The sequence below is a fragment of the Eimeria necatrix genome, genomic scaffold, assembly GCF_000499385.1.
Source record: "Eimeria necatrix Houghton genomic scaffold, Enh_scaff69, whole genome shotgun sequence".
NCBI lineage: Eukaryota > Apicomplexa > Conoidasida > Eucoccidiorida > Eimeriidae > Eimeria > Eimeria necatrix.
The window spans coordinates 89212-112321 of record NW_013654523.1 but is presented as its reverse complement, the minus strand read 5'-3'; the positions used below and the strand labels follow the sequence as shown (position 1 = coordinate 112321).

The window sequence follows — 23110 nt, the reverse complement described above, 5'->3', positions numbered from 1 at the left end:
GAGCTATCTGGTCACTTAGACATTAAGCTGCGCCGAAAGAGTTCTGGACGGTTGGTTGCTTGTGCCTTAACCAAAGCAGCGCATATGAAACGGCTTCACCTGCCTCGAGCTGTGACTATGGCTAGTCTCTCCTAGCCATTGATCGAAAATCTTGGATGCGTGATGCTAATTATCTGACTGAGGAAACCGACTGCCATTTGCTGCTGCCCACACACAGCACTGATAGCATTGCCGAAGGCATTATTGTATAGCGCAAAAGGTTTTGCAGCCTCTGAAATTGTGGGTTATTCGAGTGAAGGCCGTTTAGGATCCAGGATGAAAAGATTGTGAGCTTCTGCTCAGTGCGTAGAACGAAATAGCACATTTTTTCATATCAACGGGGGTACGAGGAACAGCGGCGAGATCCTTCGCCGTGGGCATACAGTAACAGTACTTCACCATTTCAAGCAACGTGCACACCAGACCCCCCTTCTTTAACACTTATCTTTTGGACGGCGAGTTCTGTACACTGGGCTGTTTTCTTAGCCGTCAGGAACGCATATAGGAGGGTCCCCGTCGCCTTTTACAGAATTGTAGAGCACATCCCGTGTTCAATTTGGATGGGATCAACACGAGTCTAAACCCATGAAACGGACCACAAAGTCTATCCCAGCTCGAGCAGCCCTGCTGCGCTTTCTCCATTTTCAATTCCGCGTCTGCTTAGCATGCGACTTTTGCTGCTTACAAAGTGTGCCTAAGAGCATCACCGTTATTTCTGATCGCCAATTTGTTGTAGACCTGCTCTGAGGGGGAATTAAGCCGAGCTTAAACGCGCTTTACAGATGGACCACTACATCTGCCGCTTTCAGCTTCTCACAGTGGGAATACCCTACCGTTTTAACTTGTAGGAATACCCTACCGTTTTAACTTGTATTAGCTGTTCTGTCAGAGTGGGAACGCCATGTAGCTACTTTATGAATGAGTCACTCTGGTCCCGAAACATATCACTGGAGATTTGAGCTCCACTAAAAACTGCCCCAAAACGTTCACGATCCCAACACATGGTTAGCCCTGTCACTGCGCCATCCGTACGTCACTCTTCGAAGCTAATTAACCCCGGGGTTCTGGCTTTTCAACAGCAGCCAGACTAATAAGGTAATCCTAGCCGCCCAATGCACCAGCATTGAAAAACGCCCCAAACTTTTGCCTAGAGATCCCAGAAGACCGCGGCTGCCACGCCTAGGCCTCGCACCTCTGCAGCCATTTGCTGGCTCTGCCACCCTCGGCACACTCAGTGCAGCTTTTGGGGGTCTCAGCAGCTAGCTCGGCACTGCTCTGCACTCCGTAGCCGCCTTCATGTTCCTAAGCAACTAGCTTTCCTAGATTTTTCCCACCGCCTGGCTGCGCAGCGGCGATAGAAGGAAGACGAACACACTACGAGTATTGCTTGGGGCCTCACGCCCAAAAACGGAGCCTCAAAGTCGTAACGGAAAGCAGGCTACGGGAGATCCCCGCGCCGGCTCTGTAGTAACAGTTGCAATAATAGGCGTTCGAGTCACAGCAGTTGTAGGCGCATCAGCACCAGCAGCACTTTCAGCCGCAGGCGCTGCAGCAGCAGAGGTAGATTTTGCTGCTGAAAGCTTTGCTCAGCTTCTTTCACTTGGTTTCGCCGCACGAAGGCATCTGTGTACGTACACCTCTGACTTCTAAAGATTTCATGTATCTCGGCTAATTCGAGAACGAACGCACCTCACCTGCTTGAGTTATGCGTAAACCTGACATTTGCGGCAAACATAGTCTTTAGCTGACTGGAGAGAGCTCGCAACTCAGACATTTGGAGTGTACGTACACCTCACCAATGTGAGATGAGCATACAGTGCAACTACTTGAGGTCCACGTACGCATCAAATATCTGTGTAGGGAAGGTCTGCTGCTGGAAGAGGAGATTTGATTTGTCCCATTTGTGTGCCTTTTTGCTGAAGTCCGCGACAGGCAATACGCTGTAGAGCTGCGACGCATAATACAGCGCAAATGTCTCAGCGGCAAAAGCATAGAGAGTCGGCCTTAAGGTCTAGTATCCAAAGCCTAGACAAAAATAATTAAGAACTAACGCAAATGAAACATTGTGTTGAGCAGCACATAAAATTCTCTTCGTAAAGGTCGAAATTTGCTGCGCAGCTGCAGTTGTTACGATTCTGAATTTGCTTTTTGACTCACTGAAAAGGCAAACGAACTCAACTGTGATAAGAACGTAAGCCTGCATCAAGCTACAGAAAAAGCAGCAAAAGCAGCGAGAAAGTGCTAGCAATGCAATAAAAAGGACACCCAGCTAATCATTCATGTTCACTCATTGCACCTTTCGGCTCTGGCTCTATGGACGTATCTGAAGTAACTGCTCGCCTGCCCTTTTTCTATCTGTGCATTTTCCTTAGTTCTGCTTTCTCTGTGAAAAACGCTCACGGGAAATTTCTGAGAAAGCAAATAAGAAAAAGAGGCGCCAAAACGTAGCTTGTTCCCCTGAAACAGACAGTTCGCAACAAACCAACCAAGTGCCGCGGTGGCAGCAGCAGGAGCAGCAGCAGCAGCTTCTCCAACAGTGGCTGCCAATAAAGGAGCAGCAGTAGCAGCAGCGGAAAAACAGGGAAAAAAGCACAGCGAGGCATGGGTGCCGCTACAGCACCAAGAGTCACGCCAGGAGCAGTAGCAGCAGCAGCAGCAGCAGCAGTAGCAGCAAACACACCAGAAGCAAAGGCGAACAAACAGTCTCCTCTGAGGCATTTGCGTAGCCGCGTCCGCGTTGAGGAGAGAAAAAACCATCAGCAGCACTGAAAAAGAAGCAAAAGGCAAATACTTGCTTCTAATCCCTAAGTCTGTGTTCAAAAGGCCAATCCAAAAAATCCTTAACCCTTTGCTTTATATTGCTCCTCTTGCAAACTTTAGAAGCAGCACTTTAAGCCATAAATGCATATTCGCTGACCTGCAACAACACCTGTGACGATGTGTAGAGGCAAAGCCCAAACTGCAACGGATACAAGAGACAGAGCAAACCCTGGAGACAGTGTGTGAGCGAATAGCAAAGAAAGAGCAAAGGAAAGAAGCTGAGAGCTTCGAAAAGAGAGAAAAACAAATGCGAAGAACAGCGAAAGAGGAGGGAGGAAAGGGAATAGCAACGGAAGAGCCAAAGGAAGAAAATAAAGGAAAACAACGAAAAAAGGGAAAACAAAAAGGCGGAAAGAGAGAGAAAGGCGCAAAATCAGCAGACGAAAGAAGAACCCGCACAGCTACAGCAAGGCGAGTGCGGGGCGGCGCCTGGTTCTGAACAAAGACTGAACAAAGGCTCGAAGGAGCTTGGGACCAAGTTGAAGGAAGAGGAAAGCAAACGAAAACTAGAAAAAGCAACCTAAAAGAAAAATAAATCGAAAGAAAAGACAGAAAACAACAAGATTCACCTGTTGTGTAAATTGCTGAAGGGTTAAGATCCATAGATGAAGATCCAGTACCTAACAAGTTCAGAGCGGCCGACGCAGCCACGCCCACCGATACGATGGAAAGCTGAAGCGCAGCAGACGCAGCAGCAGCCCGCAGATTTGCTGCGCCGGCGCTGCTGAAGCCAAACCCTAAACCCTAGCCCCAAGCCTAAGCCCTAAACCCTAAGGCGGGGAGCCCAAGCCTGAAGCCCTCAGCACTAAGCCTTCGATCCTACGCGAAGAAGTCTGAACTGCAAGCCCCAAACCTCACACTTTGAAAGGAAGAACTGATGTAAAGTGTTTCGACATTAGAGTTAAGGGTTTAGGGTTTAGGGTTTCTGTGCGCACGACTCCACTTGTTCGCGGGTCTGTGTGTCCGCTCTCTACGCCCTTGGCCGACAGCAGCAAGAAGAGCAGCAAACCGGCGCTGCGGCAGCCGAGCAGCAGCATCATACTGATAAGCCTAAAGGCACTGAGGCCTAAACCGTCCTAAATGCAACAGACAGACAAAGCTAAACAGAAAAGGACATAAGCTCAAATGAGCAAATGCGGCTTACTACTAGAGAGCAAACGAGAATAAGCCTAAACCCTGAAGCCTACACCCTAAACCCCAATTCCCGCAGAAAAAACGAAGTAAACCCTAAACCCTAAACCCTAAAAAGCGGCAAAATCGAGATGCGACAAGACAAAGACATACACACACTGTGTAGATACCAAATGCACCCTTCAGCTTAAACCCTAGGAGCGAAACCCTAAACCCCAAATGCTAAGCACTGAACAAGAGGATAAAAGCCAGCAACAGGCGCAGCAGCAGCTGCAGCAGCTGCAGCAGCTGTGGCTGACCACTGCATAGACGAGTAGGTGAAAGGTTTGGAGCAGCACGGAGAGCCCCAGCATGAAGCAGCAGCAAGTAGCAGCAGCAGCAACGGGAGATGCTTCCCGGTGCAGCTGTTTGTACGCCCTGTAGCTGGCGAAGCAAAGAGCTATGGCAAATAATGACACCACCATGTGCAGCTGAAGAAGACCTGCAAAAGACACAACGTTAATAAATGCAGCAGCAGCGGCAAGAACTGTTACATCTTCTGTTGCTGCTGCTGCTGCTGGCAGAAGCAGCAGCGGACCTGATGCTGCTATTATAAGAAGTTTTATTAACAAGAGTAGCAGCTAGAACAACACGGTGATGATCTTGACAACGGAGTGGCTGACTGCTAAGGAAAGTCCTAAACCCTAAACCCTAAACGTAAACCCTCAACCAACTCGCACCTTGATCTTCGCAAGAGAACTGCCTCGTGAAGAAGCCTCCAGGGTTCAGAAAAGTTGCGGCGTAGGCTGCATTTAGTGTCTGGCCTTCCCCGCACCTTGTTATCTGCGGATACACTCTAAACCCTAAACCCTTAACCCTAGACTTGAGTGTGTGCACTGAGAGTGGGGGAATGGGCAAAGGCGCATTAGGGTTTAAACTCTAGGGTTTAGGGTTTAGGCAGAAAAAGCTGCAGAGCCTTACCCAAGCTGTCACTTCCCTCCCATCCATGTTTGAGTCGATAGCCTGAGGCCACGCCGCAAACCCTGAACCCTAAACCCTAGACCCTAAACCCTGAACCTTCACCCTCTTAGCCTGAATGCCTGAAGGCCAAACCCTAAACCCTCAACCCTAAACCCCAAACCATCCATCTTAAAATGTATTTCAGAGCCGCTAACCCGCAAACCCTCAAGTGTGTCTGCCGGGGAGTGTTGAGTTTAAAAAAAGAAATGCACGCAGAACGCAACTCCCCGAAACTCTGGGGACGAAGCCCTAAACCCTAAACCCTCAACCCTAAACCCTTGAGCTCAGATCCCAGGCTGCCTTACTAAATTAAGCTCAAAGAACGCGGGAGTCCCAGTCTTCGCTTGCTCCTCCCGAGGAACTCCAGCTGAAATAAACGCACGGCCTAAACCCTAAACCCTAGAGCTTAAACCCTAAACCCTTCTAACTGCCCCCACATATACTAGGGTTTATGCTGTGTCTGCACCCCGGGACTCTTCCATAGACCGAAGCGCTCTCGTGCTGCGCAACGCTGCAAGGACTCGCCAATTGAGGGTTTAGGGTTTAGGGTTTAGGGTCTAGAGGCAGGGCTCTACCTAGAGACTCTCTGACTCTCGCGTTGTTCTGCAGGGCCTTGCAGGTTGCTGTTAATTCATCATCAGTTGCTGCACCATAGGGGACCCCTGCTGCTTCTGTGGCTTGTCTGTACTCTTCTAAGGCAGACTTGGAGTGTATCAGCAGCTCGTGTCCTTCCTGCTGCAGCATCTGCACGGTGTACGAACACCCAAGCAGCAGCAGCAGCAGCAGCAGCAGCAGCAGCAGCAGCAGGCAATGGCGAAAGCAGTCTCAGGCGTGTCAGCTGCTGCAGCCCGTTTGAAGAACCCCGTGGGACAAAATGCACTTAAAAAACAAGTGGATCGAGGAAGGGTTCTTGAGAGTGCCCAGGTGTAGATACACCTCACCGTTTCAACCACTAAGGCGCCACTTGAACCCTGAGGGACGGTAAAGCAGAAGTCCCCTATGGCTTCGAATTTGCCCCCTTGGGCAACCCCATAGACCTTCTTACTCTTCACCGGGAGAGGCAGCAGCAAAGCAGCAGCTGCAGCAGCAGCGCTAGCCGCTGCTGCTGCTGCTGCTGACTCGACGCAGTCTGGGCTGCAGCATAGCAGCAGTGTCAGCAGCGAAGCCCTGAGAAGCCATGTCCCCATCAGGGGCCCTCGGGAAGGCCCTCGACAAGCCCTCGAAGCTAAAAGGGGGGGCTTGGCAGGCATTAGTGTGAAACCTTCAGAGCTAGTCCGGAGAGTCTGAGATTCAAACCCCTGACCAGCAGCCAGCTGGCGGCCCAGAAATAAGCGCGCCTGCCTGAAAGGCAGCGTGAACCCCCTTTGTGGGAAGACTGCAGCGGGGGAGGGGGTGATGTTGCGGTTCGCGTTTACTGAGTGCAGACTTCCACTACGTGTAACGTGCTGTCAATGGAAACGTAGGCGGGAAAAGGAGTCTAGGCTCTCTACGTGAAGGCTATTTGCCAAGAAGCCAGTCTGAATAAGTAAAAAGAAGAAGAAGATGAGAGCTAAGCACCGGAAACAGCTTGTTCAAGTTCCGAGAAGAGCGAACCGGCTGTAGAGGGAGAGCCGCTGACGTGGGAAGCGGCTCGAAAAGTTGACTGAAAATGAGTGTTGAAAATGGAAAAGAGAAAGAAGATTGAAAAGCTGCTAATTTTGTGCACAAATTCAATGCCAAACCACTAGACGTTTTGAGTGGGCGCGTGAGGTGTATGTACACATCAAATCGGTCCACTGGAAACCAACGGGGCCCTCTGCAAGCAGCCCTGGGCTTTCAAGCCCGAAATAATAAGTATTAATTTCAAGTTAAATAGTTTTGAAACGTACATTTTACAATGAGTCGTCTAGCCTAAACTCGCTAGCAGGCTCACAGACAAGCTTCACTCGGTTGTCTGTACTGTCTGTGTGAGCCTCTCGTGTGTCACCAGTTATTTCATTGTTTGCTGCAAACGCTTACGGGGGAGGCTTAGCGCCAAAAGCATGAATAATGCTCTAAACCATTTAGTTATCCAGAGCAGACGGGACCACTATGTAGCGCACTTAGCCTCCGCTGTACAGACAACTGGGAGCGCGGGCTCCTTTCCTAGTTCCTTTTGCCACTTCAGCGGGCCCTTTCCCTGTTTCACTAATTCCTTTTGCCACTTCAGTGACTCACTTAATGCCCTCAATTCCTCCACAACTGCTCGAAAACTGTACCTACACTAGGCAGGTTGACTGAGACAGGCTCGCTCCACACGACACAAAAAACATTTCCCGTTCGCTTAAAACAAAAAAAAACAGAAATCTCCCAAGAGCCACCATCCAAAAAAGGCCAAGGCAGCTGCTAAAAAAGAGTTGCCAAGCCCTCTGCTGCTCGTTTCCAGCAACAAACTCAGAAATTCAAAATTGTGCAACTGCGAATGTCAACTGTTTGCACATTTTGATTTCTAACATTCAATTTGCACAGTTTCGACTTTAATGCTGCTTCTTTGTTTCGCGTCGAAAGCGGCACAACACACCAAAGTGGTCCGAAGGGAAACAGCCCACGCTCTGCAGCCTCTCAGTCCCCACAAGACGCATTTTAATTGGCTGCCAGACAGCAGCAGCAGCGTCGCTGCTGCTGCTGCTGCTGCTGCTTTTACGACGCTTCGCGTGCTCTGCCTCGAGCGCAGCAGGGGCCTCCGCAGCAGCAGCAGCAGCAGCAGCAGCAGACAAAGGGGGGTCAGCAAAAACATATATTCTGTCGAAGCGGCAGCGCGGCTTGAACTTGCGTTTGACTTCTGCATGGTTGTCATTTCGCAGCATATCCCAGGTGTGCATACACCTGACGTCCCTGCCCAGAAACTCCCACGCGTCTATTGCGCCCTCTGGGATTATTGTGTTGCTGCTGCTGCTGCTGCTGCTGCATTCGTTATGGGCGCGCTTGAACCTGCCCCCATTCTGCTGCTGCTGCTGCTGCAGCTGCAGCTCGTCGTCACGCAAGTTAAGGTCCCCAGCGAGAATTGCTGTCCGGACTTTCTGGGGCTTTCCCATTGGAAATGCGTCTGCGAACATTTGCTGCTGCTGCTGCTGCTGCAGCTCCTGCTGCGGGTCTGCAGCAGTGACAGCAGCCATGAGGTCGAAGCAGTGCTGCAGCTGCTGCGTCCTTTCCTTCCGGTTCGGGCGCATGGACTCCAGGTGGGAAGTCAGCAGCAGCAGCGGCTCCAGGGGCCTTTTGCTGCTGCTGCAGCAGCCAAACAGCAAGTGCCGCCCCATGCTGCTGCCTGGATACCACAGAGTCTGAAGCTGCTGCCGCGCAGGCGGCAGCATTTGCTGCTTGCACAGCAGCACGGCGCAGTAGTAGGGACAGCCGGGCACGACAGGGCCTGCTGCTGCTGCTGCTGCTTCGCTGCTGCTGCTGCTGCTGTCTGCTGCTGGGAAGGCGTACGGCGGCGGGCTCGGGAAGAAGAAGCTGTAGTGCTGCTGCAGCCGCTGCTGCAGCAGCTTCGCGCTGCTGTCAACCACCTCCTGCAGCAGCACGACGGCGGGCCGCAGCTGCAGCACAACCGTGCAAACAGCAGCTGTCCGCAGCCGCAGCAAACGCTCATCTAATCCGTCCAGGTTCCTGAACAACGAATGCAAATACCAGCAGCAGCAGCAGCAGCACTTCTGACGGGGGCAGCAGCAGCAGCTGCTGCAGCAGCTGCAGCAGCTGCAGCAGGCTGCGACGGACGCAGCTCGCAAAAAGAACGAAATCAAGCAGCAGGAGCAGCAGCCACCAAAGCAGCATACAGGGCAGTCAGCAGCAGCTGCAGCAGCAGGAATAACAGCAGCTGCTGCTCCCGCTGCAGCGGGCTCTTCCGTGTCTCACCAAGTAAGAAGGTCAAATTCATCTCTCCAAATTGGGAGTTCAGAGTCAGGAAGCAAACCATCTGCCGTAGCCGTGTTGCTGCTGCTGCTGCTGCTGGCGCTGCTGCTGCTGCTGCTGCTGCTGCTGCTCTCCGGCGTTTCACTTTTGCTGCATCCCTCACCTTCTGTGGGGTAGTTAGGGTGCAACTGCTTGCTGCTTCTATCGCTGCTGCTGCTGCTGTTGCTGTTGCTGCTGTCGCTGCCGGCGCTGTTGCTGCTGCTGTTGCTGCTATTTTTGCTGCTGCTGCCATCACGAGCAAGCTTCTTTGTGCTGTTGTCACCGTCGCTGCGGTCTTTCATTCCGCTCCTTTTGCTGCCTTTGGGGGACTCAGATGGTCTAGCCGCTTTACTCCTGCTGCTGCTGCTGCTAGAGCTGCTTGTGGTGCTGCTGGAACTGCTGCTGCTGCTGCTGCTGCTGCTGCTGCTTCTGCTGCTGTTCAGCTGCTTCAGTTTCCCTACTGCAGATTTCGCAGCTGCCTCTGAGTTCTCACTGTCGCTGCTGCTGATGCATATGGGGTCAGCATCGTTGCGAAGCAGCTGGGTTAGTTGCTGCTGCCGTTCAGGCTGTTGTTGTAGTTGCTGCTGCTGCTGCTGCTGCTGCTGCGCAGGCTCAGGCACGGGGGAGCGGCGCGGTGGAGACGCAGCCAGCTGCTGCTGCGAGTGGCATTGCCTCTGCTGCTGCAGGTGTTGTTGCTGTTGCTGCAGCAGCTGCTGCTGTTGTTGCCGGTGCTGCTTGTACCTTTGCGCGCTAATGCGCCGTACTTCCTCTACCTCCTTCGCCAGTTGCTGCTGCTGCTGCTGCGGCTGTTGCGGCTGCAGCTGCTGCTGCAGCTGCTGCCTTTCCATCAGTGTGCACGGTGCGTGCAGCAAATAGCCGATTGGCTTCCCTGTGGAAGTGGCTGCTGCAGCAGCACAGGCTACTGGGAGATCCGAAGCAGCAGCACGCGCAGCAGCTGTAGAACCAGCAGCAGCACCAGAGATGGGGGGGCGGGCGCAGCGATCTTTGATAATTGAAAAGGAGAGGACACAGGAGGGCAAAAAGGCTAAAACAAAGAAGTGTACGAAGGCGCAGACACGAGACTGCCCCAGCATCCGCTGCGGTGTCCGTACACCCGAAAATGACACAGCGTTTGGGGTTTAGCGCTTCGGGCTCTTTGTGTGCGCCTCTGCAGCCTGAAGAACTAAGCCCTTCATTTTTTCATCTTCTAAAGAAAAGCTGAGGCCTGAAGTTTCTGCTGGCGTTATTCCCTAACAGCAAACCCTAAACCCTTGGGCATGCCACACTGGGGTGCTGCAGCTGGCTCTAGCCGTTGCATGCATTAACAGTTCTTCCCGCACTGCTTTGTTTAAGTAAAAGTTGTATTTATTATTATGTACTGTTGCTCGTCATTTATCTGATTTCATTGAGTGGCATCGGGCTTTCGGTGGACAGGGGCCGCGACTGTGCGCTGTGCGTCGAGGCCTTGAAATGGGGCTCTGCTCTTGTGGTTCTTCGCGATAGGATATGTTGCACAAAAGAACTAAAACTAGTTTCTTACTGTCTCCTTTTTAATTTTGGGGTTTTTCACTTGTAAAAATATAGCTTTGAATAAAGCTTTTTGCCCAGGCCTCGCTACGAGCAGGAGCAGCTGGAGGTCGGCTGGCAGTCGATAAGAGTGGCGGACTAAATAGCATACAATTAAAATTCGAAAATAAGAAAAGAAAAAACGCAATTCGGAGTGTAAGGGGAGGAGAGACATGTTAATCTTTTGAGCTGCTAGTGAAGTGTATGCAAACCTCACAGCATTTGCAGCTGCAGTTCAGGTGTACGGACAGCTGAAACTTCGAAACTACGAAAGAACAATAGAGCTTCAGCTGCCATAAAGCTAGGAGCCAGAAGGCCCTGCATCAACTATCTAGAGATTTACCGGGAGTGCTTTGTGGATTCGACACTCTAGTTGCATTTTGGATCAAATATATTAACAAAATCTTAACTGAGTCTTCACTAGGCCACACTTCATTTCAAAAAAACCAAGTTCAAATGCACTGCAGTCTTTGCCCGCCCCCAGCAGCCTCTACAGGCTCAGCAGCAGCATGACAGAAAAACATAAAGCAGCCAGCCGCAAGGCGGCGCACAGCAGCAGCAGCGAGGCCGCTGAGCCAAGTGGCGCTGCAGCAGTAGCTGCGCCGGAGGCAGCAGCAGCAGCGGCTTCAGATGCAGCTGCAACAGCAGCAGCAGCTGCAACAGCAACAGCAACGACAGCAGCAGCCGAAGAGGAAGCACTCAAAGAAGAAAGCCACGCGCCAACGCCAACAGCTTCCTTGGCGGAAGCAGCCCCAACAAACGCGTCAAGAAGCACGGCGGCGCAAGCAGCAGCAGCCACAGCAACAGCAGCAGCAGCAGCAGCCACAACAACGGCAGCAGCAGCAGCAGCCACTGCAACAGCAGCAGCAGCAGCAGGCTCGTTGGCTGGTGGAAGTGCTGTGTCTGTGTCTCGGCTGGGCCTGACTGCTGCTTCTCTGGCTGCTGTTGAAGAGGCCCACTTGTGCGGGCTGGGGTGGCTGCAGCTGCCCACAGACTTGAGCTGCCTGCGCTCGCTGCGCTATGTGTGGCTCTGCAGCAACAGGCTGCGGTCTTTGGCTGCGTTGGCTGTTTGCGGGGGCCTCAAGGAAGTTTACGCAGACAGCAACGAGCTGGTTGCTGCTCCGCTGCTGCCCAGCAGCAGAAACAGCCTCGAGCTGCTTTCTCTTGCTGCCAACAAAGTCCAAGACCTCAACCAGCAGCTCACAACACTTGCTTCTTTCCTCAGGCTCTCCCAGCTTAACCTCAAGGACAATCCAGTGGCTGCTGAGACTCTGTACAGGTAGGCGCACCGGCAGCAGCGGCAGCAGCAGCTGCTGCAGCAGCTGCTGCAGCAGCTCCTGGTGCAGCACCGCGGGCACAGGAAAAGGCTAGAGCAGCAGCAACGGCGACATAGCAGTGCAACTGCCTTCTTGTGATATAGCTGAGGCTGCAGTTTCCACCCAAGCTCATGGGCTGCTGCTCTACTCGTTACAGCTTCTGCTGCTGCCCATAAGCTCGGCTGGAAGCAACAGCTTGAATTGCTGCACAAAAGATCTGCTGCGCTGGCTGCTGCTGCTGCTGCTGCTGCTGTTGCTGTGACTCTGAAGACCCCGAGTTGCACAAGCCTGCCGTGAGCTGCGCCTGCTGGATTTGCTGCCAGTTGAAAAAGAAGAGAGACAACTCACTGCTGCTGGGCTTCCGGCCGCCACGCCTAGGCGTAATTTTTCGAAGCAGCAGCAGGAGCGGCAGCAGCAGCTGCTGCTGCAGCAGCAGCAGCAAAAGGACGCCGCCGCGGCTGCATCTTACGTATCAAACGGCTGCTTCGAGTTCTCCGTTTGCTTTTCGAAAAACGAGAGACTCGCGCTGCTTGCTGCTGCAGCAGCAAAGAAGGAGAGAGAAGAAATTAACAACCTGCGACCCTCTTTAAAGCAACAGCTGCTGTGTCCTGAACCCCCAACAAAGACACAAAAGCGCAATGAAGCAGACACTAAGCAGCAGAAACATCAAAGAGCCACAAGCCGAGTGGCCGTTTCCAGTAGCAGCAGCTGCAGCAGCTGCTGCTCCTTGGAGCCCTGGCAGCTGGAGGTGGTGAATGGTCACCTTAAGACTTTGGCAGCCAGCGAATCAAGCAGCAAAGCTGCTGCTGCAGCAGCAGTAGCTGCTGGCAGTGCTGCTGGTGCTGCAGCAGCTGGGCCCCGCAGGCCGAGCCGCATGACGGCGTCTAGGCAACCAACCGAAACAGCAGCAGCTGCAGCAGCTGCAGCAGACGCAGCCATAATCCCGTGGAACGAATGCCGACGCTTTTGCAGTGAGCTGCAGCAAGACAAGAGGTTCATTGGTTTGTCTTTGTCTGCTGCTGCTTCCTCCGCGCTTGAGGCTTACATATGCAATAGCATTGAAGAAGCCAAGAAAAAAACGGAAGCATTAGCAGCAGCAACAGCAGCAGCCCCACCAAATCCTGCACTCTCTGCTTCTCTCAAAACGTCAAGCGGAACAGCAGCAACGAAAGGCCGTGCAACTGCAACGGCTGCTTCAGCAGCTGCAGCAGCTGCTGCTGCAGAGCAGCAGCAAAACAAAGATGCCGCAGCTGTAGCAGATGCTCAGCAGAAGTTGCGCGGCGTCCCAGTCAAAGAGTTCCGACAGTGGCTGCTGCAGCAACAGTGGCAGCTCAGGAAGCCCAAAGAGATCCGAGAAGCTGCGGACTGTCTGTATGCCCGAGCGCAGCGGCTCTTGCAGCAGCAGATACAGCAGCAAGCGCAGCAGCAGTTGCAAGCGCAGCGGCAGTTACAAGCGCAGCAGCAGCAACTGCAGCAGCAGCAGCCAGCCCAACAGCAGCAGCCGGTGCAGCAGCAACAGCAAGTGCAGCAGCAACAGCAAGTGCAGCAGCAGCAGCAAGCGCCGCAGCAGCAGCAAGCGCAGCTGCCGCAGCAAGTGCAGCAGCAGCAGCAAAAAGCTTTCGCTGCAGTAAATCAGGTAAATGCTTGGCCAAGCTGAAACGAAGGAATTTTTCCAGCCCGCTATGCTCACGTACTTACACAGCTGCATGGACATCTACCCAGCTAGCCACAAATTCAGTTTTCGGACTAGCTAGCTAGCTGAGAAGGAGGCGGACTCGAGTGCGAGCCGCAACGGACTGGCCAGCAGCGGACTTCACTGGCCAGCCAACCAGTTTTCTAGCCGAAAAGATAGCCTGCTTCGTCAGCTAGCTATCTAGGGAGCTAGCTAGCTAGCTAGTTTAGACGAAATAGTTGAGGTGTACGTACAGCTGAGCTGTGGAGTCTGCAGGCCACTCTACTGAATCGGCTCGCTGATACTGTAGAGGCTGCAGAGGAGAAAGACAAGCAGCACGATTTTGCGCCAATGTCAGACCTAGACCCTAAACCCTAAACCCTAAACCCTCAGAGCAAATATCTAACAGCGAAAACCGCCCGGCAGCCCGTAAGCTGCATCCGCAGACCCTAAACCCATTCCGTATGTACTACTGCAGCATAACAATCCGAAAAAGGCCCATCTTTGTTTGCTTTTGTTCTTTTTGTGTTTCTTTCTGTCTCCAGAAAGCCCGACGGGGACTTTGTGCTGCTGCCCTTTGGAGGACGTGCGCCTGCTGAAGGTTCTCATTTAAACTCTCGGCTGGTGCTTGTGCCTGTCAGCATGAGCCCAGCCAGCCCTAAACCCTAAACCCTACACTCTGCCTTGGCCACTACAGTGCCGGCAGTGGTTTCGGGTTTGGGGTGCAGGGTAGAACGGTGGGGTGGCTACGCGCCTGTAGATTGAGGCTCAGGGTTTGCGGGCTCTACGAGATTGTGATCCTTTAAAAGCTGATGTAGGGATTGATTTCTGAACATTTCCAAAATGATATCGCAGCCCCCGATTAGCTCCTGGTTTACGTACACCTGAGGGAAGGTCTGCCACTGGCCAAATACTTTTGCAGCTTCCCGCAGCTCCGGGTCCGACAATACGTCGAAGTATGGGATTTTCTCCACCCCGCATGCCTGGCACACAACCCTAAACCCTAAACCCTAAACCCTAAACTCTAAACCCTACAGAGCCGCTGCGGGCTAGGGGCAGAGAACTGGTCAAGAAAAACGCGCAGCTGCAGGGGATGAGAAATCGCGAACAAACTGAAGGACCTGATTAAAACACAACTCAGTTTCGCATACTTCTAAAACCCAACCCCAAAGTCCCAGACATCAGCCCTAAACCCTAGAAAGCCGAAACCCTAAACCCTGAGTTGTGGAGACTTGCCTGGAGCGCCTGCACCGTGACCCTGCTGAAGCCGCACTGGGGCTCGTCAGGGGTGCCCTTGAGAAGGACAAAAAGTTTGTTTTTCTTTACCAAGTCCTCTACCCTTTGCAGCGCCTCAGGTGATACTGCAGGGGGACCAGCGTTCGATTCCCCCCCACGACTTAATAAATTAACTGACTTTAGGGCCGACGAGGGACCCGAAAAACGCTGAGAGTCACCTTTAGAGAGATTTCTACGACTTAATAAGGGAGAGGCGGGTTTTGAAGACTGATCCGTGGGAAAGAAGTTAAGGCTAAGAGAGCTGCGGACGGAATAGCCTACTGTGGACGCAGGCAGCTGCAGCAGCAGCAGCAGAACAAGATGCGGCAGCAGGAGCTGTAGTTGAGGAGGCGGCAGCAGCAGCTGCCGACTTGCTTCTCTCATGAGCAGTCGCCGCCCCAGTGAACTCGTCGGTAGCGAATCCCACGCAAGCGCTCGGGTGTATGTACACCAGGAACGCGAAAGTTGATTCAGGTGGGCACCTTGGTGTTCAGCCAAAAGACGAAAACGCAGAAGAGATAGTTTACAGGTTAACCAAACGTGAAGCCAGAAACTTTAAGTAAGCCCCCTTAACTGGGGAAGGGAAGCTCGCTGAACACACTGGGATAGCATAAAGTGTCTTGAAAACGAAAAGAATAAAAACGATGCTTTTAAATGGGGAAAATGTGAAAAAAAACGATTCAACGTCGGATATCACGAGAGAGAATGTGGGGCCCCTCAGCGCCCGGCGTCGTCTGCACTTGCCAGTTCAGCTACTCCGAGAAATGTGAAGCAGACAAATGACCCCAAGTTCTCACTTGATAAACTTCATTATATGACAAAAAAAGAGATTCATACAGTTTGCCGTGGGATATCTGAAAATTTAAAAGCGACAACGGCAGGATTCGAACCTACGCGGGCAGAACCCAATGCCTTAGCAGGGCACCGCCTTAACCACTCGGCCACGTTGTCATGTCTCCCTCCGCTTGAGAGGTGAAGTGTATTAAATAATCAATGCATTCGACTCCCCATCCACTCTTTTTGAGCAGCCTACAGCTTGTGGCATTTACCAGAACAGCTGCTTCAATACACTCTTTTCTAGAATTGGTCTTGGGCGTTTCAACGCGCGGGCAACAAGACTTGCTGCAATTCCACTGGGGTTGTACTTAGCTAGAAGAGAAGTTGGCAGTAAACAATGAAGAACCAGCGAGCAACGAGGAGCCATTTAGCTATTTGTTGTGTTCGTTATAGTGGCGCTGGCAACATTCTTAATAATCATATACCCTGAAACCTAAACTCTCAGTCGCCCCCGCGCTAACAGCTAAAACAGATTCAAATTCGTTTCCTAGATGTTGGTGCAGCTCCTCTCTGGCTCCTCGAGCAGCACAAAGCAGAACCGACCCAAGGAAGCCGAAGTGACAGCGGCCTTCCGCTGCAGCAATCACATTCACAGCAGCAGCTGCAGCGAGTGGAGCGAAGCCAAAGGGGCAGCAAGGGAAATAGCAGCAGAAGTGGCGCATGCAGCAGCAGTCACAGCAGCACAATTAGAAATAGAAAACGTAGAAGTTGAGCAGCGGCAGCAGGCCACACACACAGCCCAACAGAAAGAAACAAACAATACAAAACACTTGCGAAGGAAAGATGAAACAATTTTGCTCAAGCAAAGACCCACAGATTGATACTCAGTAAACAGCTGCAAGTCCGTTGGCGTGCTACCCCAAGTTCCCGAGAAGCCCTGCAGCTTCCTGACGACCGCACACAGCTCCTGCCGTTGCCTCTGGCGTTGCTGCTCCGGTTGCTGCAGCAGCAGCAGCGTTGGCTCACCGCCGCACGTGACTGCAGCACAAACCTCTGTGGGGCTGATAGCCGAAATGTCTTGGAGCTCCGAGCTGCCAACTGTCAGGGGGGCCCCCTCTAGGGGGGCCTCCTGAGGTTCCCCCGAGCGAAACAGACTCTGCGGCTGGGGGTTGCTGCTGCTGTCTTGTGGGCTGAAAGAGAGCAGCCAGCTGTCTATCCACGCTGCGGGGAATGTTACGGCGCTGCTGCTCCTGCTGCTGGTGCTCGCTCCTGCTGCTGCCTCAGAAATAGCAGCAGAAGTGCGGATGCAGCAGCGGCACAGACACGCAGGGTCTGTATAGATGGAGTCTGTTGCGGCTGCTGAAGGCGCTCTTGTTACTGCTGCTACTGCTGATTTGGCGTCGCGTGAGGCCCACCAAACAGCAAAGCCGCCGGCTGCCTTGGGAGTGATGAGAGATTGGTGCTCCCTTTTCTGCTGATGACCTGTAGCAGCGTCCGCAAGATCAGAAGAAGAGGCTGGCAGCAGCTGAGCCGGTGCAGCAGCAGCAAAGCCAGGCAGCTGCAATGCAGCAACCCTAGCGCCTTCACCCAACCAGAAACCTCCCGTCATCTGCCGCCTACGGAGAAAAAGACAAAGTACACGTCTTATTGCGATGAGTCTTGTTGTTACTGTTGTTCTGCTGCTGAAGAGGATCGTAGTGCTGCTGCTGCTGCTGCTGCTGTTCGTCGTGATGGATAGCTGACCTGAAATTTTGCGCTACTACACGCGCCTCTCTGCAGCGCTTTAAAAGGAAGTCAATTTGATGCTCTGCCTGCACCACCTCAAACGCGCAGCGACCAAGTCTGTGCAGCTTCAGCAGCAGCAACGGCAGAGGTAGCAGCAGTAGTGACAAAAAAGTTAGTACAGAAAAGTGAAATAAGGGCCTTTCAGTTCTTGCTGAACTGGCTCCAACCAAACCTGCAGCAGCAGCAGCAGAAAAAGCAACAACAACGAGAGCAACAGCAGCAACAAGAGCAACAGCAGCAGCAAGAGCAGCAGCAACAACAAAAACAGCAGCAGTGACTGACCTTGCGGTGCCTCCGCCGCAGCGAAGCGACGCTCGCAGCGCTGAGCTCAGATGTATCTGACAGAAGCAACTCGGTGCATGCTGCTGTGGAGTCCAGCTCTGCAGCAAGCTCACCTGCAGCAGTAGCAACAGCCACTGCAGCAGCAAGGTAAGCGAAGCAAGGAGAAATAAAGGCAGCAGGCAGGAAAGCAGCAGCAACGTGAGGACCCGTGAAACCTTACACACGGAGTCACTGACAGCCAAGAGATCTGCCGACATCCGGCGCACAGCGCATGCTGCTCTTGCTGCTGTTGTTGCCGTTGCTGTTGATGCTGCTGAAGTCGTTGCTGCCGATGCTGTTGCTGCCGTCGTTGCTGCAGCAGTCGCCTTTGCCGTTGCTGTTGCTGTTGCTCGTGCTGCTGCCTTTGGCTCGTTGAAGTCAAGGCTTGCTTCTGGGGCAGTAGGCGATTGTTCAGGATTGGGAGACAAAGACACAGTGGTAGCCGCAGCATCAGCAGCAGGCGATGCACCAACGGCAGCAGCAACGGCAGCAGCTGCTGCTGCTGCTTGCTCTGCCAGCACCATGGCTCGAGAAATAGCAGGATGAACCGTCTGTTGCACGATCGCTGCCAAATTCTGGAGGTGCTCAGGCTGAGAAACACAAGCGCGCCGTGAACCCTAAACCCTTAACCCTAGATCCTGGTGCACAAAGCTTAATGTCTATACCTCAAACCCTCGTCGACAGCAACTGACCATTAGCGGAATGAAGGCCTCCGATGCGTCGCTGCGGCTCACAAGCCCACCACACACACACCCTCTACCCTCACCTTTGTAGCAGCAGCACCGGCAGCAGCACCAGCATCAGTACCAAATGCATGATGTGGGACAATGTGGCTAAAGACAAGGAGCAGCAAAAGAAGCGAGCTCTCACATTCTGTATGTACTGCTGCTTAGTGCTGGCACTTGCATTTGCCCTTGCTGCTGTTGCTGATGGTGCTGCTGCTCCTGCACTTCCTGCTCCATGCAAGACGAATCCGTGGCAGGCGTGCTTATTTCGACCGTGGTGAAACTGGAAGGTGCAGCAGCAGCAGCAGCGAAAGCAGCAGCATCAGCAGCAGGGGCTACTGTAGTTGCTGCTACTGCTGCACCTGCTGCCCTTTCCTGAAGTGAAGGGCAACTGGCTGAAGCAGCTGACGAAGCGCTCTGCTGGCTTTCTGCGGCAGCATGCTGTATTGTTGGGGAGCTTGATTCCCTAGCAGCAGCAGCAACAGCGGCAGCAGCAGCAGGATCAGCAGCTGAAGCAACAGCAGCACCAGCAGTCCACAAGCCTTTGACTTGCTGCAGTGCCGCTGCTGCGAACGCTAGGTCGTTCTCTGCTGCCTCCATCAGCAGCAGCGCAGCAGCGACGTTCTGCAATATCACCGGAAGCTGCAGCACAAATACAGCAGCTACTTGCTGAACCCTGCAGCCACTGTTGCCGCTGCTGCTGTTGGTACCAAAGGTCGTTGTGGTGCAGCTTCTTCCGCAGTAGAGAGCCTGCATGTAGCTATAGAAGTACCTGTGGAAGCCATGCGAGCACTAGGAAGCCATCACGCTGCAGCAGCGGCGGCTGCTGCTGCTGCTGCTGTTGCTCTGCCACAACCCGTTTCGGCATCGTTGCTGCTGTTGCGGCTGCTCCTGCTGCCCCTGTTGAAGCTGCTTCTCCTTTTTCTACTGCCTGCGGAGGCGGAGTGACCTCCAGGGGCCCTTTACATTCGTGGGCGTTTCCGCCCACAGAACCCTTGTTTGGATGCTCTGAGCGGCAGTTTCCTGTAGCAGCAGCAGCAGCACCTGCTGCTGCTGCTGCACTTCCAGCACTGGCAAGTACTGAGTCCGAAGGTGCCAAAAGAAAGGCAAGACAGTCCAGTGACGGGCTCAAACACACTGTCCGCACATGCAGATGGTGCTGCTCCAGCAGCTGCCTCAACGGGGCGGAAGTAGTAGACGTTTGCTGCTTTGATGCTTCTTCTTTATGCTTTTTCCCTGCTGCTCCTGCTGCTGCACTCTCAGAACAGGTGGAGGGCCCTTCACCAGATGCAGATACTCGACTTGGCGGCAACGAGGAGACAAGGCCTCGCCTTGAGATGGCAGGCGCATTGCTGCAGTGGGAAGCAGCTGCTGCGTCAGCCGTTGCCGCAGCAACTATTGCTGCTGTTGGTGCTGAGACTGCGGCTAGTGTTGGTGTTGGTGTGGCTGCTGCAGCTGGCTTGCACGGAGTGTCTTTAGAAGGCCTCACGTCACCAAGAAGAGGCACCAAAGAACCGCTGATTTTCCAATCCTCATCCTCTTCGTTGTTGCTGCTGTTGCTGTTGTTGTTGTTGTTGCTGCTGCTGCTGTTATTCTGGTATTGCAGGTGTGGGGTGGAGTAGGTTGGTGCTCTTTTGCGCTTTGCAGGAGAGGCTTTTGGGGGCATCAGCAGCATGTTTTGCTGCTTCTGCTGCTGCTGCTGCAGCTCCTCCTTTTGCTGTTGCTGCTGCTGTGGAGATAAGCCGTAAATCTTAGAAATGTGGGGCTTCAGCAAGTGGGTGTCCCCCTGAGGCAGTAGCTGCTGCAGCTGCAGGAAGACAAGCGGCAGCAACCCGTCTAAAGAGCAGCAGCAGCAGCCAGAAGCATCTGCGGACAGGAGACACTGCAAGGGGCGCTTGCTGCTGCCATTGGGGTCAGCAGGGTGCAGCATCACAGCGCTGCAGCTCTTGCTCATGCTGCTGCTGCTCCTATTGCCATTCTCGTCTCTGTGGCTGCTGCTTCCACTGTTGCTAAGATCAGCGATCTCCTCCGCTGCTGCAGCAGCAGAAGCAGAAATGAAGAGGGGTTCTGGCTGCAACGCAGCAGAAGCAGATATGACAGAGAGAAAGGCAGAGTCCTGCTGCAGGAGCATGTCAAGGCTGAACCACTGCAGCGCCACAACTGCTGCTGCAGCAGCAGCAGCCTGCTGCCGCTGCAGCTCGAGCCACTCCATTTGCAGCAAAACGCGCTGCAGCATTTCGCGAACTTCAGCTTTAGTGGCCAGCAGCCGCAGCTGTGCCTCTTGCTGCCGCTGCTGCTGCCACTGCCGCTTCAGCCGCAGCTTCAGGCACGCGTGCTGCGGAGCAAGCTCTTGCTGCTGCTGCTGCTGGAGAGGCTCTTCCAGAAGTTGAGAGGACCCGTGGAAAAGTCTTGCTTCCTCGTGCTGCTGCTGCTGTGCAGTGGCTTGCCTGCAACCCGGTGCCTCCCCCTCTCCGCTGCTGCTGTCATTGCTGTTACTGCTGCTGCTGCTGTTGCTGCTGATGTTGGTGCCGTTGCTGCTGCTGCTGAAGTCTGTGTGTTTCCTCCTGCATGCAACGAGAGAGCCGTCGCGGCCCCCCAGCAACATCAAACCCCCGCAGTTCAGTCCCACAGCTAGCCACTGCGGCTTCTGCTGCTGCTGCTGCTGCTGCCACTTGTCGCAAGCTGTGCTGAACGCAAAGCTGCTGCACATATCTGGGAGGCCCTGTCGCCATAGGAGCCTTGGGTCTCCCTGAGTCAGCAAAAAAGACAAAAACGCATCCTCAGCGGGGCTAGGGACTGAAGATTGGGGTTCAGGGTTTAGGGTTTGGGCTGACCTGCACATCAAATACCTCAGCACCTGGGCCAACGCGATGTACAGACTCCTGGTGGTCCCTAAACTGCTGCTGCAGCAAACGACAGCGCGCAGCTAGCTGCTTTTGCTGCTGCCGCAGGACAGGCAAAGAAGCAGCAGAAGCAGAAACTGTTGCGGCCGATCCTGCCTCCGCCGCGGGGGGCGGAGGGATCTGCACGTCAACAAGAGAGTGCACATTCTTTAGGAGCTCTTGAGAATCCCTCACTGCCGAGACATGGTCGGCATAAAGGGTCTCAGCAGGCGCCGCCGGTGTCACTACAGCTGCTGCTGCTGCTGCTGTTGCTTCTAAGGATACTGGCGACGGAACAGCTGCTGGAAATGTTTTTGTTGCAGAAGCTGCTTCAAGGGATGGTGGTGCTGCGGCAGAAGGGCGTGCGACGGCGATGGCTAGCAGTTGCTGCTGCTCCTGCTGATGCAGAACAAGGGGAGCTGAGAAAACAGCTGCCTGGATCTTCTCTTTGCTGCCACGCCGGTAAGGGAAACGGCCGCGCCGGTACAGCATCGTTTCGAGGTGTATGTACACGTCAGGCCCTGAGCTTCAAACCCGAAGCCCTAGACCCTCAGGAGGAGCCTCATTTGCCATGTGCACAAACACGGAATCCTCCAAATCCACTGCATCTATGCTCTGTCTGTTTATCATAGCTCAGGAGATTCTTAGATGTATCGAATGAGGGGACAGGCCTTCACTTTTCACCCTCCTAGGCGCCGCAAGGCCTTGCCGTTAAGCTGAGGTGTTTGGAGAGGCACAGTTCAGGCATTGTTGTTTAAGATTGAAGGTTTACAAGCTCATTTCTGCTATCATCGCAAATAAACTAATATTTAGGCGGAAAACGCTTACAGGAGCGCCATGTGTTTTTCGGTGGGGTCGTGTTTGTTGGCTGCATGCATCCGGTTTTGCATGTGCAGGCAGCTCTGGCACCTACGTAGTGGCATTTGTTTCATGGTTTTACCCTTCTATTAGGCAAGTAGCGTTAGGGCGGAGAGCAACAAACGCGCCTGCAGCACAGACAAGGTAGAAGTTGCCTCAAGCCCGTTGGCTTGGAGAAGTACTAGTTTTCAGCTTAGGCTGCAAGGCGAACAGCAGATGCAGCCTACGGGAGTTGGAGTAGCTAGGGCTAAAACAGCGGCTATGAGCCGCTCAGAGGCATCTAACGGCTGAGAGGGAGCCAGACGCAACCGCGCTAGAGAGGCGCTCTCAGAAGACATAAATAGTATGGGGAAATGCCAACAGAGCAAGACAGACGAAAGGACCAGAGAAACGATGGCACTGGGCGAGGGCAGTGGGGAGCTGCAGCCCAAAGTGGCATATCTAGTTAGGTCCCGATGCTCTAAATGGCCTAACTTGAAGCCTCTGCTAGGCGTATCCTTCCAGCCTTATTAGGGGGAAAAGAGCAGAGGCTCATGCAGCAAAATCCGGCTGGAAGGCTAGCCCAGCGCCTCAGTCCTGCGCTTGCGAGTTCCCCTCTTAGATATAGCAAATAGGGGCAACAGCACGTGAGGGTCCTACATAGCAATTCGAAGGAACTCTGATTTCATTCCCCTGAAACGCACCTCCTATGCCATCAGCTGCAGCCTCGGAGCTCGCTGAAGGCCTACAAGGGTGCACGGCCTCTGGCACGCTGCAACAGCTTGATCCCCCTTGGGTGCTACTCTTCAACTAAAGAGCTGTGGAAGCCTGCGCTAAGCGTCCACATGTGTGTTTATTTTCGCTCCGAGAAGCTGCCTCTCTACTTTGCCCTTTGCCTGCCCCCTTCTCTGCTCCGATGTTACTCGCCAGAAGTTTCACTTTACTTCAAGGCTTAGCTGCCAATTCATGCCATTTTCCTACAGTTGCTGCTGCACATATGTGTACCGCTGAAGCACTATCAACTCCAGCGCCTTCCCCGTGCCTCCTTAGCACAGTTGG

The 23110-nt window shown here is 53.5% G+C and overlaps 4 protein-coding genes across 4 annotated transcripts; 1 reads left to right on the top strand and 3 right to left on the bottom strand.

Annotated features, from left to right (window-relative positions):
- Window positions 1-1883: 1883 nt before the first annotated feature.
- Window positions 1884-9989, bottom strand: ENH_00071410 (endonuclease/exonuclease/phosphatase domain-containing protein, putative; the record flags this gene model as incomplete). The annotated part of the gene is made up of 14 exons (XM_013582569.1): window positions 1884-1987; window positions 2197-2246; window positions 2440-2496; window positions 2720-2804; window positions 2957-2998; window positions 3429-3531; window positions 4290-4471; window positions 4710-4812; window positions 4951-4992; window positions 5295-5356; window positions 5565-5733; window positions 5931-6123; window positions 7525-8613; window positions 8860-9989. The coding sequence occupies 14 exons, from the start codon at window positions 9987-9989 to the stop codon at window positions 1884-1886; spliced, it is 3411 nt and encodes a 1136-aa protein (XP_013438023.1).
- Window positions 9990-10970: 981 nt separating this feature from the next.
- On the top strand, window positions 10971-13434 carry ENH_00071400 (hypothetical protein, conserved; the record flags this gene model as incomplete). Its single annotated transcript, XM_013582568.1, has 2 exons — window positions 10971-11740; window positions 12048-13434. The coding sequence occupies 2 exons, from the start codon at window positions 10971-10973 to the stop codon at window positions 13432-13434; spliced, it is 2157 nt and encodes a 718-aa protein (XP_013438022.1).
- A 761-nt stretch (window positions 13435-14195) lies between these two features.
- Window positions 14196-15108, bottom strand: ENH_00071390 (PKC-interacting cousin of thioredoxin, putative; the record flags this gene model as incomplete). The annotated part of the gene is made up of 2 exons (XM_013582567.1): window positions 14196-14432; window positions 14686-15108. 2 exons carry the CDS (start codon window positions 15106-15108, stop codon window positions 14196-14198), a joined length of 660 nt encoding a protein of 219 aa, XP_013438021.1.
- Window positions 15109-16048: 940 nt separating this feature from the next.
- Window positions 16049-21706, bottom strand: ENH_00071380 (hypothetical protein, conserved; the record flags this gene model as incomplete). Its single annotated transcript, XM_013582566.1, has 9 exons — window positions 16049-16135; window positions 16376-17117; window positions 17245-17312; window positions 17569-17681; window positions 17789-18197; window positions 18300-18336; window positions 18478-18974; window positions 19105-21081; window positions 21167-21706. 9 exons carry the CDS (start codon window positions 21704-21706, stop codon window positions 16049-16051), a joined length of 4470 nt encoding a protein of 1489 aa, XP_013438020.1.
- Between the last annotated feature and the right edge of the window lie 1404 nt (window positions 21707-23110).